We start from the raw sequence: 16,205 nt of genomic DNA on the forward strand, positions 1-16,205 counted from the left end.
TTTTATCACACAACTGACTGTTCGATTGATGACAAAACTGGGCAATGCAAAAAAGCAAATACACGATATGAACAACATCAATCGGTCAAACCAAGCCTAAACCTCTGTGGCATTATGAGTTTTACGTTGGTCAACATCAATAACAATCCTGACGGATTATCAAGGAAGTATTTTGCTTTCTTTCTTTTGTAGCTGGGATATGAGTGATGATTGATTTTACTAAACTGATTAGTCAGTGTGTGACACACACTTCAAACACCCTGTACATAAGTTCAAAAATGCCAGTAATGTCAGGAAGTGTTTGGATTATTGGAATGAAGAACTTCCTCAATATTACAACATTGTCACTTGTTACTTGAATCTGAGAAGTGCAGCGCAGGTGTAGCTACAGCTTATCTACAGCAATTTCAAACCATCAAGTATTTTAAAAGTTATTATGACAGAACTAACCAATTATCCATAAAGTATTTTTATTCTTGAAACCTTGACAGCATGTGTTATTGTTTAACTAAGGAGTGGACTTTATCTGAGCATAATCTCATTAATGTTTAATTTCTCAGTGTAACATTTTGACTATTCAAGATATTCATATGAAGCAGGCAAATTCTTTTAAATAGGCCATAGCTACCATGTCGCCATAGCAGAGTTTTCATAGCTCTGCTCTGGGATGCTCCTCCATCGAGACATAAAAAATGTCCAGTATGTGTATAAACACATACACCTTTCTGACCTCACTCTTATCGCATGCAAATAGTCGAGGGCATTGCAACATTGTTCAATACCTTGTGTTGATTTTTAGCCTGGCAACCACTAGAATTAATCCCAGAGGCCTTTTCAATGTTGACACAAGTGTGTCTTATTTCAGGTCTGGATTCTGGGAGGGAAAAGGTTTGCCTTTCTTAGTATTGTACAAGGTCATGTTTTAAATTACCTTTTATTTTCTGCTGTTGATGGATTACTTCATCCTTAGCTGTTCCTTAAAGTAAATATGTTTTAGGAGATGACGTTTCTTTGGACCAAAGAGTAAGAAAAACATTGTAACATTGGTTGAAGGCGGCCAAATGATCTACGTACGTGGACCACGTCACATTCATAAAATGTGAATGTGAAAGTCAATTTTTAACCGTTTCTGTTAAAGATGGTCTTATCCTATTAAATGAATGATATACCAAAGCACATGGATGCTTCTAGAAAAATGCTAACATACTGATGTCGAGCAGGTGCGTGTTCGCCATTTTAGTTTAACATGTTAGCTTGCTGACATTACAGTTGAACCATTACAATAGTTGTTGAGATATTTCAGTCCATGGCCAAAGAATTGGACTTCCACCCATAGAGCCAGAAATAATATGGCTAAAAAAACCCCCGACTTATTTGCTTTCTTTATTTGATTGGCGTTACCAATGACTCATGTTACAGCATCATTAAAGTCACTCCTCTTTTTTATTGCCGTTCTTGTCCATTCACTATCTCTCTATGTACACAAGCCTGTAGTCTCTTCCCAGCTTTGAAGATAAGACCATCATGCACGTCACTCTCACATCCACTCTGTCAACAGACCTGTGACCTGAGAAAAAATAAAGCGTCAAACAGAGTTTAGACCCTGAGGACCAGAAGGCTCACTAACTAACTCTTTCACATGCCTCCCACCGGGTTAACCCAGTGTCTGTGTTAATCCAAAAAGATCCTCTTTGACATTCAGCTCAGGGAATGTGGAGTACTGTTTTACTGCCTCCATCTGAGCAACACAACTCTTTGGTTACTTCATATAATCAAGCCACATTCCTCCTGATCACACCCTTACCCGATTTCTCATTTTCTATTCATCAACGAGCACAATGAGCTTATCGATACTGAGTCATGATGATGCACAGTTTGGCAGCTGAATTACGCAGGTTTGGGCGTGTAGCAGAGTAAATAAAGATTTTCAAGAGTTTGCAGGCAAAACATGCGTAAAATGTAGGTTTTGTTCTGCCGTGACGGAAAAAGAGAACACTTCTCTTTTTAATATACAGAAGTAATTTTATTCCTCACATAGATACTGACGTGTGTGACAGAGATACAGGTTACAAGAGCCCATGAGGGCTGGGTTCTTGTAATATTCTTGTAATATTTAACCACTTGCGTATTTATATTTCTTTGACATTGACAAGTTTAATGTGTCTTGCATTACTCTCATTTTGAGTGTTTAGCACGTAGGATTGGTTAACTCAGGAGCAGAAAATAAATCTCTAAATATCACTCTGAGTACATATTTATATTATTTTCTTCCAGCTATGTGTTTGTTGCGTTTAATGTTGAGTATATTGCCCTCACATTACCTTTATTCTTAGAGCATGCGTGATGTGTCAGCTTATTTATGTACAGTATACAGTTGTTCTCACATTTATCTGAGGAAGCTTATTTGTTGATGGTCGGTGGAAAGCAGAACTGGAAACACAATAGTTGTGAGTGGGTATATTTCTTTCTGTAAATTCACTTGGCACCGAACAATCAGGAAATTTAATGTCATATTTTACGGAAGATGCTGAAAATTCTTAGGTTCTTAGACATTATGTAAAATGTAATTATGTGAAAATAGAAAAGCTGACATGTGAAGGTTTGATTAATGACATACACTCCTAATCAAAATCTTAAGAATGACTACGTTAGAAGGAGAAGAATGACTAATAATCGCATTTCGGGCTGGTGGAACTTAAACCAGGTTTTAAGTAGAGCTTCAAAATGCAAAAAGAAGAAACAGGAGAAAATGACAACAAAATAGAATCAGCAGTTTATTGAAAACTGCATTTAAACTAAAACAGGCTTTTTATTAGCTGATCAAAAGTTTAAGACCACAGCCCAAAATAACCCCCAAATAGATCTAAAAGTGTTAAAAATGGACTCTGTAGTACTCAGTAGCCCCACCGTCCTTGTTTAACATTTTTTCCATCTTTTCCATGGTTGGTGAGAACATTGGTGGTGAAGATGGCTTCAAGAAGGGCATCCATGCTCTGGAAGACGTCTATTTTTGTAAACTTCCCTTGCCATCCATCCCAAAACATTCTCAGTGGGATTTAGATCAGGGGGACACACAGGATGGTCCAAAAAAGCCCAACCCTAACCATGGAAGAAGTCCTTTGTCGGGCGTGCATTGTGAACTGAAGCGTTGTCCTGTTGAAAGACCCAGTCATCACTGCACACACAAGGGTTCTCAGTCAAGAGAGATCCCTGCTGCAACATCTCCACAGAGCCAGCAGCATTTTGACCCCTTGCAACTGAAGCCCCATTTTCACATTGAAGGAAAAAGCACCCCAGATCATCATAGAGCCTAGAGACCATCCAGATTAATTTTTTCTTGTCAGAGAATAAAACTTTCTTCCACCTTCTATTGTCCCATTTTTGGTGCTCCCTTGCAAAATGCAAATGAGCTTGTGGCGTGGAAGGAGTCGTGGCCTACAGTATAAAGACATTTTTTGTTCTTTAAGCCCTTCTGTTGCAGATGCCGTCTTATGGTGATTGGGTACAGTCAAAAAATACAGTACAGTAAAGGTCTTAGTTTGGGTCAAGAATCAGCCTGTGTCTTCATGGACAGCCCGTCAAAGCTCAGTGCAGGTGAAATTCTTTTGGGTCTATCACTTGACTTTTTTTGTCCCATAACCCTCAGGATCTTTTAAGAAATCTAAAATGACTGCCTTACTCTGTCCAAGCCTGACAGGGATGGCGCGTTGCGAGAGGCCTTCCTTGTGCAGCTCAACAATCCTGTCACATTCACAGACAGAAAACCTTTTTGCCTTTGTCATCAGGGGGTCATGACAGCGCGAGTGCCTTATAAAAAATGACATGAAAGCCAAATTTTGGCACAGATTTTGGCTTTTTGAGGCTGTGGTCTTTTGATCAGCTTATAAACTTACAACTTACAACCTGGTTCCACCAGCATGAAATGCGAATATTAGTCATTTTTCTCCCGGTCTTAAGATTATTTGTAACTAAAAATAAGTTTGTGGCCATTGAGAGTGGATCATCACTGTGGAAAAAAACTTAGTGTAGGAATAATTAACTAACTCACCACAAACAAATAATTCATGCATTCACTAGCTGCATTTTTCCAGTGGTGTGCTTACGCAACTGTTTGCATAACTACTAAACTTTACTGAGTTAATCTTTGAGGAAATAATTGACAGAAAAATGAAAAGCATGTACTGTACGCCATCTTAGAAACTAGGAAATGGTAAAATAAGTACTTAGCTGACAATTCTTGTATTAAAAAAAATATTTTTTCAAAGCTGTAGCTGAGAAAGACTGATTTGAAGGTGACATTTTAGTATTTGTGTCGCATCCAGAAAAAAACGGCTCACCTATCAGTATTTTATGAGGTAGGATGTGATTTAAGTGAATATAAACCATCCAATCCATTAAGACATTGTCATAAAAACAGAAAGAATTGCTGCTTTTAACCTCCGGATGGGCTGCAGAACGTTCTGTAAAGCAAGCCTGAATTAAATCCTGTCATGTTTTCCTGAATGAGAAGCGAGATCAATAAGAACGACTGTGAAAAGGGAGGCAGAATTACTAGATAAGCACTAAAGCATATTTGAACTGCATTAAAATAGATGCTTGATAAGGGAGAAGCTAAAAAGGCACATGGTGTCTCACTTGTAGAAGAGCATCACCACCCAGTGGCGGACATGAATACAGCTACATTAAGCTGTACTAGGCCCCTTGTCCACAGTGTTTATAACAAATCAAATCACATGCAGTCATTAGCAGTATCCCCTCAACGCCTCTGATAACTGATGCGTTTCAGTGTAAACATAAAAAATACATTTAACTAACGTTTCACATAACAAAAAGGATGACAGTAGCAGCTCTTGATAACAGCATTTTTATTGTTTTCTCCCTAATCAGTTTTAAATTCATCGGACAAGTAGTCTTGTGAGACGCGTCACAAGAACCTGAAAGAACATAAAAATGGAAGATATCATTAGCTACAAAATTTGGCGGTGATTTAAAAAATAAAGAGGGAAATATAGTAAAATAAATTTTATACAGGGGGTCAAAATTCAGTAAAGTAAGATTTAGTGTTTTGTACATTTTCCTTTGTAAACAAGCATATTTAAACAATATGGCAGATCAGATGTGGAGGAGAGAGGAGGTCGAACTGAAGAAACCAAACACTGGCTGGCATGACACATTTACAGAAAACCCCTCAGCATCAACGTCGTCTTAATGGGTCACAGAAATGTCATGTACACACAAATGTTTAAAAATAGTCACACACAGTCAAACATGACATTTGTTTTTGTTTTTTTATACACACAACAGCATCTCTGCTACATACTCCAAATGTTCACTCCTTTGTCCCTGGTTTATTGTGATATGAGGTATATGCGAGGCAAATTCTTGTTCACGCCTCAACTGTTCCGACAACATGGCAACATTTTACTTAAGATATTACAGCATTGCATTCACTCTGCCACGTTTAATGATTGCTTAAAACAACAGGCCATCAGGGCTTGAAAAGGGGGTTTAAAGACTCATTCAGCAGAGTGATATTAGCTCCAGCTCCAGCACTCAAGGCCAGTTGTAGCTATGGAAGACAATTATTGTTGTCTTTAAAAAAAAAAAAAAAAATGTACAGCATAAATACATTTAAAAATCAGCAAGAAGTTACATTAAACATTTACTAGACAATATCTTGCACCCGTGCTTCTCAGGAATAGGCACCCAATTTCTAAATGGGACATATATGCTTGGTACTGCCAGCACACATGAAAAGATCTAAATGTTTTTGGTCAGCCATCTTTTTTTTTTCTGCTCGTACTGCGAATGGCTGCCTCGGTAACAGCTGAAGAAATACTTGATCACTAACACATTTGTCATCAATTTCAATAAGAAAGCAAAGCTGCTAAGGTTGGGTAACAAACTAAAACTAGGGGTCTGAATTACATTTACAATATCCCGATTAAATGTTACTGGATTTTAAAAGCCCTCCCTCCCTCCCGCCCAAGCTAAACCCTTCCTAAAAGTAAGGACAAAGAGAAAATATTAATGAAAAACCCCACTTTCACATATGAACCCTACCCTGCCCTGCCTCCCTCCCTCCCTTACCCTATAAACCATGCTACCCAAACAAAGGGTATCCCTCCCCAACCCACCCCGCTCCTCCTCAGCATACAGCCAGACTATTTCAACCCAAAACCCCCTCTGCATATGCCCAAACAGCAACACGTCTGTCAAAAAGCCAGTCCACTCCTGACGTTTGAGCTTCCTTGATCTGACGGGGTACTTTCCTCAATGTAAGAAGAAAAAAAAAAAGAAGAAAAAATATCGGCTCAAAGTGCTAATTGGATTCTTTTAAGAAATAAGAGAACTGAGGAAGAAGTGGAGGGCAGGAAAAGGGAAGGCCATTCTATCGCTGTCCACAGCAACCTCTATCGGCCAAAGAAAAGCCCTAACGTCACTTTTGTTCTCCAAAAATTACCAGGACAACATTTACCCCCCGAACCAGCCCTCGTTCTCCTCTACTTCAACTGGAGTTCCCCAGGATGATTAAATCTGTTATTTTACATCATTATATCTTAAAATATATATATATATATACATTATATATAGATATAGATATATATATATATATAGGCCCTTTTGAAGAAAACATGAGTTTCTCACTTGACACGAAAGTACCATAATCTCTCATATAGCCAAGTAGAAGTGTTTCAGTGCTAAGTGAGCTGGCAGCATGTCTGTTATAGCATCCTTTACACTTCAACATGTAATAAAACACTAGAAAAATACCTCTCTGAAGTCGCAAACTTAACTTCTGAAAAGAGTGCTCACTGCACCTCGTAGGCTTCTCCTTTTCCACTTTTTCCTGGTAATACTTTCAACCTTGTAACAGACGATAATGTTTTTTTTGTTTTCTTTTTCCTTTTTTTTTTGCTATTTCAATTCTGGGCTATTCCCTGCCATCATGGTTATTTCATTATTATATATTTTTTATTTTTTTTAACAGTTGTAAAGTTGATTGCTCAAACACTTCAGCTCATCGGAAGAAAAAAAAACAAGATAAATGTCCGGTGCTACTCTTCGCTTTGAAAACTACTTTCAGTTCATGATTAATGACCAGACCTAACAGCACTAATGACGAAAATGAACGTAATACATATTTAACTTAAAATAACAAAAATTGCCTTGCAGGAAGCCTTGCAGGCTTATTGTGGGAAGAGGGTGGGCACAAAAAAACAGAGCACATATAATTAAAGGATGTCACTTAAAAAATAATAATAATAATAAAATAGAAGCACTAAAAAAATGAAAACAAGAACATCAACTTTAACGACAGAGTGTTCTCTCCCTCTCAGGCTCTCATCTGTAGCTTTGGCTTGTTGTAGTTTTGGAACCTGTACTTACTGGCTCATTGACATCAGATAACAAACTACTATACCCTGAGAATTCAGACACAGGCGTCCGTATCCTGTGATCCACCTCCCTGCTAGAGTCAGTGCCGTAAGACAAGCTGCGGCCGTCTGACTTGAACTGGGAGCCAAAGGCCTGAGCAAAGTTTTCTATCTGGTAGGAAGGCTTGGAGGAGTCCAGAGAGGTCAGATCCTGCGACGAGGCCAGAGGGTAGACCGCCGTGCCGTTCTTGACCGGCGGGTGGTCCTTCTGGCCGCTCAGGTCAGATGGGCTGATCTGGTAAGAGGAAGGGGGAGTGGAGGAGTGCTGCTTCTCCATCTGGTCGGTGAGCTCCTGAGAAGGGGTGAGCTGCTGGTGTGTAGAGGCCTCCAGGCTGCTCAGGTGGAAGCTGTGCTGTGGCGAGGAGCCCGTCAGCATCGCAAAGTGAGACTTTGGCACAGAGGAGGGCAGCGAAGGCGAGGCCACCGACTGGCCAAACCCACACTCCAGTGGGGAAGTAGTGTAGATGTTCTTGTCAGCGTAGAGGGGGTTTCCCGAGTGGGAACTGGTGAAGGGTCCTGAGGCGGGAGGTCCAGGGCCCAGAGGGAAGCTGGCACTGTGGCTGGTGCGCTCCAAAGCCTGCAGCAGGAAGCGAGAGTATTCGTGCATCATGACGGTCTTGTCTCCAGACGGGCTCGGGACGTCAGTGTTGTGACCAAGGTCGGCTCCGTCGGCTGAGGCGGGGTTCAGCTCTACATGGTGGTCACTGATGTCAAAGTGAACGTCGTGGTGCGAGCCGTCGGGTTTCTGGGTGTAGTGGTCGAGGAGACTCTGCAGCACCTCATCTGGGATTCCGGACTTGTCGAGACTCAGAGGAGCGTCGTTGTCCATCACACTGGAAACAACACCCTGAATGACGGACTGCTGGGAAGACAAGTGACCAATGCCAACGTCGTACTCGTTGCTGGTTCCTCCAACCACCACGGGCCCCGACGAGTTTGCATTGTTGGCTGCATGAAGGTAGCGTCTTTTCTTGAGGAACTGCATGGCGTCATCGTAGTTGCTGCTGGTGGGCCCTCCTTTAACCCCGTTACCCTGCATGAGGCCAAGACCATCCATGCCCCCGCTCTGCTCCAGGGAGCCCACTTTGGCCTGTTCCAGACCCTCTTTGTCCAGGCTCTTACGATTAGCCTTCTTGAACGCCATCTTTGGAGCTCGGCCGAGGTGGACCTGTTGCATGCTGGGTCCTGGCTCAGTAGAGGAGGATACGGTTTGATTCTCCACAGAGTATTCGTGGATGCTGTAGCCTCCTGATACAGCCCCATGAATGTGCTGGGCCCTCATCCCTCCACCATCCCCCTTCTTCTTTTTGCGCTCACCTCCCTCTCCATTTTTGGACCTTCCTCTCTTTCTCCCAGTACTCCCAGCATTTCCCTGAGTGATTCCATAGCTGCCGTGTCCCATGTCTACACAACCTAAGTCCATCATCCCGGGATCCAGCCCCTTCTTTATGGCTTCTCCACAGGTTCGCTTGTGCTTAAGCAGTCGGTCTGTCCTCGAAAAATACTGAAGGGAACAAACACCAAATGTTAGAATCATAAGATTTATTTTAAAGTTCTTAATTTAGAAGCTAACTCACTAACCTGTTGGCAGGTCTCACATCTGTACGGCTTTTCTCCGCTGTGCGTCCTCTTGTGTCTCTCCATGTGGTACTTCTGAATGAAACGCATGTTACACTGGTCACAGCTGAACGGCTTCTCTCCTGACATACGAGAACAGAACACATCACTCAAGGTTAGTTGAAGCACATGATGAATCACCGGATGACTCAGGCTGTTCGGTAACTTCTCTTTTTTTTTTTGTACTCACCACTGTGGATTTTCTCGTGTCGCTGGAGAAGGTACTTCTGAATGAAACTCATGTTGCACTGATTGCATCTGAAGGGTCTTTCACCTGAAATGAAACCAGAGAGACTTCAGGGTGAGCCAAGCACATAATAAATGAATATTTTTCAGGATAAAACGGCAAGTTATCCAAGTTATGTTTTTATTTAGCATCTTGATTATGCCAGATTATTTTGGGGGCTTTTAAACCTTTATTTTGACAGTAGCTGCCTGACAGCAGCAGAGGAGTTCATACAGATCATTTTGAGACACTGTTTGTAAAAGTTGTAAAAGTGCATGCTGTTCTCCTGTAATGCTCCGTGTACAATGACAAACAAAAAGGGAAGCAATGCTACAGAATTCGAGGAGCAGAGTTGATCATGGACGAGTTACTGTTACTGCAGTAAATATTCTGCAAAAACTGTGTTTAAGTGTTTGAAGATAAAGTTGGGTGAAATGAAGAAGCAGTAATCAAAACTGTTTCACTTTTTTTTGCTCGCTTCATAACGACGTTGACGTTTTACTGTTCTGTGCTGCTTTTGCTATTATCAACAAAAAAGTGATAAACCTCCACATCCTGAAGAACAAACGGGAGAAAATCTGAGTTGGTAATGTGCGCGCTGCGATACCTGTGTGAATGAGGACGTGTCTGCGGAGGTGATAGGAGCTTCTGAAGGATGCAGTGCAGTGCTCGCAGATGTGAGGCTTGGTTCCCGGCGACAGGCTGCCTCCATCTGCATCCATCATCATTGATTGCTGTAGAACAAAAACAGCGAAATGCAGGGTGTCAGATTCAGTCAGCTGTCTTCTATATCATCTGGATGTTTTTACAGGATCAGTTCATATTGGGTAGAATGCATACGCATGAGGAGCGGCATCTAAGTTTATGGAATAATGCTACAATTCACAAATAAAACATAAAAGACAAAACTATACACTATTTCTACTAGTATAAAAATACTTTTAAGTGCAATTACTAATGTATTACTTCATTTTATTTTTATTAGACACAAATGTATTTAAATATAAAAAAAATACCGTAATATACCTTTTAGTGATTGCATTTGTGCATGAATGGCACTGACACTAAATCTTACTACATTCACACATACATAAATAAATGACAAACCTTTGCCTCGCTTCTCTTCTTTCTTGGTTTACCCTCCTGTCCATCACCATTTGACCTTCGACCTTTTCTCCCAGTGGGCTCCTTTCCTAACTGACTCGGCAGCTGTGACGATGACAAAGGGAGAGGGAGAGGGCCGTGAGAGCGAGCCACAACAAGGAAATTACTTGATTGAAGGTTAAGGGCCTTTAGTCTAAAACTATCCTGCAAACAAGTCCATGTTTGTTGCTGATGCAAACACTTGTCTAGTTATTGTCTGTTGGAAACAGAAAGCTGTGGTTCTAGTGGGCGAGATAACGAGGTCTTGAATTTATGGCCTTTTTACGCATAAGCAGCCTGTAATTCACTGCGAGAGCCTTTCATCTGCGATTCTAACAAAAGAAACACACAAACCTTGCATGCTAAACACCCAAGATTATTACTCTTCACTAACCATCACAAACAATATGTATGGTGTATTCACTTTTCTGCTTTCCATTTTTTCCCCCCCTGCTGCTGCACCTCAGTGCCATATGAAGACTGACGGGGTAAATGTTGGTGCACCTGCTGTTTTCAAAATCAGCCCAATTTTTAGGGACAAGTTGGTGAAAAACTGCTTATCAGGGCTTCATGTTAGAAAATAAAATCCTCAACATGAAATAGTCCATGAGTATACATTAAACACAGAAAAAAAAATACCTGACTTAAGAGAAGATAATAGTTCATTCTGTTTCCTCTGATGCCTGGCTATTGTTAGAAGTGTGTGGTTGTGTGTATTTCTATTTGAATAAGCACAAAAGACGTCTGAAATGAAGTGCAAGCTCAAACAAGACAGCTGTGTCCTTGCCATGACGTTTTCATTCACGCTGAGGCCGGATGACATCATCCTCTGAGCCGGAGAGAGAAACAGAGGGAGCAGAGGGAGGGAGGGAGGGAGGGAGGCTCTCTTTTATATTTTGCATCTCGAGCCGTCAGTAGATTTATGTCGCCATAACCAGTTTCACATAAGCTCCTCCCTCTCAGGCTTTTAAAATATGAGCTGCTTGGCGACACGGCAGGGCTGTTTTTGAGAACAAACTCAACTGAAATCATTCAACATTAAATCTGCGTACATTTTTCAACTAATCTGGGTGTTTGAGTCAACAAACTGTAACCACACATTAACGCACAAAAGAAAATGCCTATGAACGTCATGTTTTCCCCTCAAATCGTGACTCCGGTGAAAAACATGGATTGACACCTCCACCCTTTTTCTTGCACTTCAGCAGTGCGGCGTTGCATTTATAGATATGTTGAAAGAGCAGTTATGTGCAGTTCCTAGAAAGATGCTCAGAGACAGTACCTGAGGCAGCAAAACGCAGACTTTCATCAGAACATTACATGTGATACAAAACCTGAGTTAACATATGTTGATTTTTTACGTTTAGCTCTGTGTTGGCTGCAGTTAGGAGACTGAACTTCATTATTGATGTATGACTCTTGTTTGTTATGTACTGATCTCTACCTGCACGAATGAGTTGGCATTAAAGCGTGGAAGGCAAAAAATAATTAATGTGTGTTTATAGAAATGTATGGCTGCTTATAAAGTTTAAACGTTAATGTGGCTGCACGTATTGAGAGAAAAACATGAAGCACCAACAGGAAGTCAAGTGTAAACTTAATTAAGGCTTTATTAATGGTTAATCTGCCAATTATTTTCCTAAATGATAAATTAGTTGTTTGATCTCTTTAAATGTCAGAAAGAAATCTTCTGTCAACAGTGATGTAACACTGAGAAGCTACAGCTGGCGTTTCTGCATGAAAAAAGAGCTTTCAATCAATTCTACAAATATTAACTATCTGTCAATTAATTGACTCATTGTTTCCCCTCTAAACTTGATGAATAGGGGAAAGTGTAACTTAATAGCAGAGCCCTTTATTCAGTGGTACTTACGTTGCCCATGTCGAGGTCGTGCACCAGCAGGCTCTGGTTGTTGCTGACTGTCACCTCCAGCAGCTCTGTGCTCTTCCCCAGCCCTCCGGGATAAACCGGCAGGCGATAATCATGCTCCGACATCTTCTCCTGTTTGATACCCATGGAGTGAACATAGTCTCCCACGCCCCCCATACGGCCACCATGGGTGCCCATGCTGCAGTCGGGCGAGTCGCGCTCCTTCTTCAGGATCATTTCCTGCGGCGGAAGGTCCTGCATGACGGAGTGCGCGGCCAGCCGGGTGAAGCTGGTCACCGGCGGGAGGTGGCTGAACATAATCATGCCAGGGCCGAAATTGGAGTCCATGCTCCCGTTGGAGCGCAGGAATTCATTGCCTAGTTTGTCTTGAATGATGTTCATGGTGGATGCCGGCAGGCAGGAAAACTATGGGGTGGCAATCAGTGTCATCCTGTGAGGGAAAAACACAGCAGCAGTCAACGTTAGGACGCACTGTTTCTCAGGAAGCACTATAACTAGCAATCAAACGCACAAATAATAGCGAAAAGAGACAACAATTATGGAGCCAGTTAAGCTCGGCCTTCAGGAATCAGTGTCACGGCCTCTGATCTCACAACTGGTCGCTAAGTCGGATTAAACCAACGTTTTGTGGGTCAACAAAAGGCTACAGTCTGGCACGATGATGAGTGGAAACAAGCTGAACATCAGAGCTACACTGTACCCAACTCTCTCTCTTGCTGATTACAGTGTGTGTGTGTGTGTACAGTATTTTACAGAGCGAAAAAAGGTCACAGCGGCTGCAGAGCTAGACACAACATGAGACGGGGAATGAGAGGACTGAAGTTGTGTGTTAATCTGTTTGATGGGCCTGTCTGACCCAGTCATCCTATTTGCATGAGCTTATCTGCCAATGAGAGTGCACACACAGGCTGCGTTAGAAAAAGAGACTGCTAGTGTAATTATGTGTATAATTGCTAAACACAATGCATGTTTGTTGTAAAAGTGTGACCTTAAAAAAAAAAAAGCTAAACACACTTTATTAGAGGCAATAGGAAGGAGTCTGCCGGGAGCATAATATCTCTTAAAGTTGCATTAAAATGCGTTATAAATCATAATTACGTGCTCCAAGATGATCTTGGATCAAACCGCATTTGAACGACCCATCTCGGCTAATGAGTGCTACTGACTGCCGCTGCCAAACGCCTTCAGCTCGGATGGTGCGTTAGCAGCAATAACGTCCTCAGCTAACACAAAGGCAACTTTTGTATAAAAAAAATAAAAAAAAACAAAAAAAACGCACCAACAACACTCGACTCACTTCAGCTCTCCAAAACGTGAGAGAGAGAGCAGAGGGAAGAGGAAACTACAAACACAGAAAACAAAAAAAAGCTTCGCTGTGTGCAATTAGCTACCTCAGCTAACCATTTGGCTAACCACTCTTGTTGCGGGGCCCTTCTTCTTTGTGATGCGGGATCCAGGCAATAATTAATATGGCCATGCAATAACAAGCAGCACATCTGCGCTGATAGACACCAACCCCAAAACAAAAAAAAACACACGAAAAAAACGTGGAAATGTGAGCGAGAAAAGTAAACCAAAGGCAGGAGAAAAGTCAAAGCCCGCCTGCACGTTTAAATAAAGTTAGTTTTGCACTTTTTAGTTGAAATTAAAGAATTGAGAGGCAGATATCACCGGCGTTACACAAGACACATTAAATCTGCGAGCTGGAGAGATGAAGGACGAAATGCTGCTTTGCGCTTGGAAAAAAAAAACCCCAGCTTGGTCTTACATCGTCTGTATACGGACTGTTTGCTGGTTTCGTTTCCCGGACGGTGAACCGACTGTAAAGTGATGGAGCGACAGCATGACCCATAACAAACGGCCCGGACAACAACTCCGGCGAACAATGATGCTCCTCCGACTAGCCGAGACAGCTAACTTAGCAGCTAACTAGCGTCACGTCTGAGCGCTGCGCTTTGTTGTCTGTCCCGTGCGGGGACTTTTAAACGCCGCAGCCGCCGATTCAGGCCCCTAAAGTTGGATTGTGTGGGTTTCACTCACCGGTACGGGACCATGACCCGCTGTTTTTGGCTCGCTTAGTTCACCCTCAGCTGTCCGTTTCAATATCTAAAGCCAAAACATTGTTCTCCCGCAGCTGCTGGGTTCTTCCATCTTGCCTCGGCGCAGGGGATTCTGGGTCCCGTAGGCGGACGCGTCCTGAACAGAGACGAAGTAATTAAACAAGTCTCCTTATTATGAATGGACGATGGGATTAGTACTACTCATGCACCGAGTATTCACGCTATTCCTGTTATTTTAATAAAGTTATTCTCAGCTGTCCTTTAAAAGTAGATATTACTTAATTTAGTTATATATGTATGTATGTATATAAGAATATGAATGAGGTTCATAGCCAAGTATGTTTCCACATACAGGGCCCAGGAATCCTAAAAACACTGCCATAAAATCGAGGAAAGGACCAAGCAGTGAATGTGCAAACGTCCTCAGTATAAAGTATGAAGAATAAGTGCAGACATTGTACAATTCATCCATATTTTTGTTGTCGTAGTTAGTCAATGGGCTGTCTCCTGGATTGTATATCATTCTTCGATTTTACCTGCAAAGTTTTTAAAGTCAGAGAGTTGCTGCAAAAAAATCTTAACCCACCTCGATTTCTTCTAATTCTGTGTCATCCTTTATCTGTAAACTTTGTCCTGAAATGTGTAGTTTTCATTGTTGTTTAATAATTTATTCATGTCATCATGTCCTGTTTTAACTTCCTAATGTGTTTGCATTGTACAGTGCCCTGTAACGCTGGTTTTGAACTACTTACGACTATTAAGACTTCTAAACGTTTTTCAGCACACACTGTGTTGAGAGAATTACACAGATCTTTTACTCAAGTCCCAAAATGCCACATGAAACAAATTCAGTCTGTCAAGATATGTATTAAATATTTTATTAAAAGTAAAATGCCTTCAAAATGATGCAGGCTATGTACATATATAGTATAAATATATACCTGCACCATTCTAATCAGCAAGGTTTTTCTTTAAATATCAAAAGTTAAAGTAGCCTTTCATCATTTAGAATGACTCCTTTAACAGTGGTATATTTCAGATATATTACCACACATTTATTAAGGTTTTTTAACATTACACAGTATGGGGCATGTCATAAGCTATACAGATGGTCAACCTGTAAACTAACTATAAGAGTAAAAGTAAACACATGATATATAGTATGAAATAACACAAAGGTACAAAATTACAAGTAAAGCCTTAAGTACAGCTCTTGAGTAAATATGCTTAATGGATTTCCACCACCAGTCAAAACCTTGCTGTACAGATGATATTCAGAGTTTTGAGAATGATGTCTTTACAAACAGGTAGTAATCGTCACTTAGTTTGGTGAATGTAGTGTTATTTCAGTCATTAATATAAAAGGAAGAAAAACCCCACCATGAATGGCAGCTGAGGGTGATTGTTCAAACAGGGATAACAGAGCAAGTCTCAGAGCGTCCATTCAGATGATGATGGCAGATGTATTTAGAAGTGAAGCGCTTAGATCTGCCGGATGAATGACTATGTATACATCTAAAAGCACATCAGAGTCAGGCCTCACACCCCCATTCCTAATTGCCTTTGCTAATGAACCAATTAATTCAGAAAGCAGAGCATAATTTAAATGCAGACAGTAGAGTAATGCAAAAAAAAAGATCAGTGAGTGCATTTTTGATGTCCCTGCTCCTTTCATATATCCACAATGGCAACTCACACAGCTGACAGTGATATCTTTGAAATCACCCTCATCTTGGAGTGCTTAAATATGTATGATGGCCTGATGAGTCTACATGAAAAACTGTAATTAGAGTTTGAGAATATGTTGGAAAATGAAGTTCATCATTTCACAA

The 16,205-nt window shown here is 41.2% G+C and overlaps 1 protein-coding gene across 2 annotated transcripts; it reads right to left on the reverse strand.

Moving 5' to 3' along the window:
* Positions 1-7,258: 7,258 nt before the first annotated feature.
* Positions 7,259-14,526, reverse strand: znf281a (zinc finger protein 281a). 2 transcript variants are annotated; one of them, XM_010738511.3, is made up of 7 exons: positions 14,354-14,526; positions 12,296-12,743; positions 10,387-10,488; positions 9,887-10,013; positions 9,244-9,327; positions 9,018-9,136; positions 7,259-8,940 (listed from the first exon to the last, which is right to left on the reverse strand). In XM_010738511.3, the coding sequence occupies exons 2-7, from the start codon at positions 12,692-12,694 to the stop codon at positions 7,345-7,347; spliced, it is 2,427 nt and encodes an 808-aa protein (XP_010736813.3). In that variant the 5' UTR covers positions 12,695-12,743; positions 14,354-14,526; the 3' UTR covers positions 7,259-7,344. The 2 variants fall into 2 exon arrangements, with proteins under 2 accessions (XP_010736813.3, XP_019128047.2); XM_019272502.2 differs by lacking the exon at positions 14,354-14,526 and adding an exon at positions 14,082-14,321.
* Positions 14,527-16,205: the final 1,679 nt, after the last annotated feature.

This window comes from Larimichthys crocea, chromosome XII (genome assembly GCF_000972845.2).
Source record: "Larimichthys crocea isolate SSNF chromosome XII, L_crocea_2.0, whole genome shotgun sequence".
Taxonomy (NCBI): Eukaryota; Metazoa; Chordata; class Actinopteri; family Sciaenidae; genus Larimichthys; species Larimichthys crocea.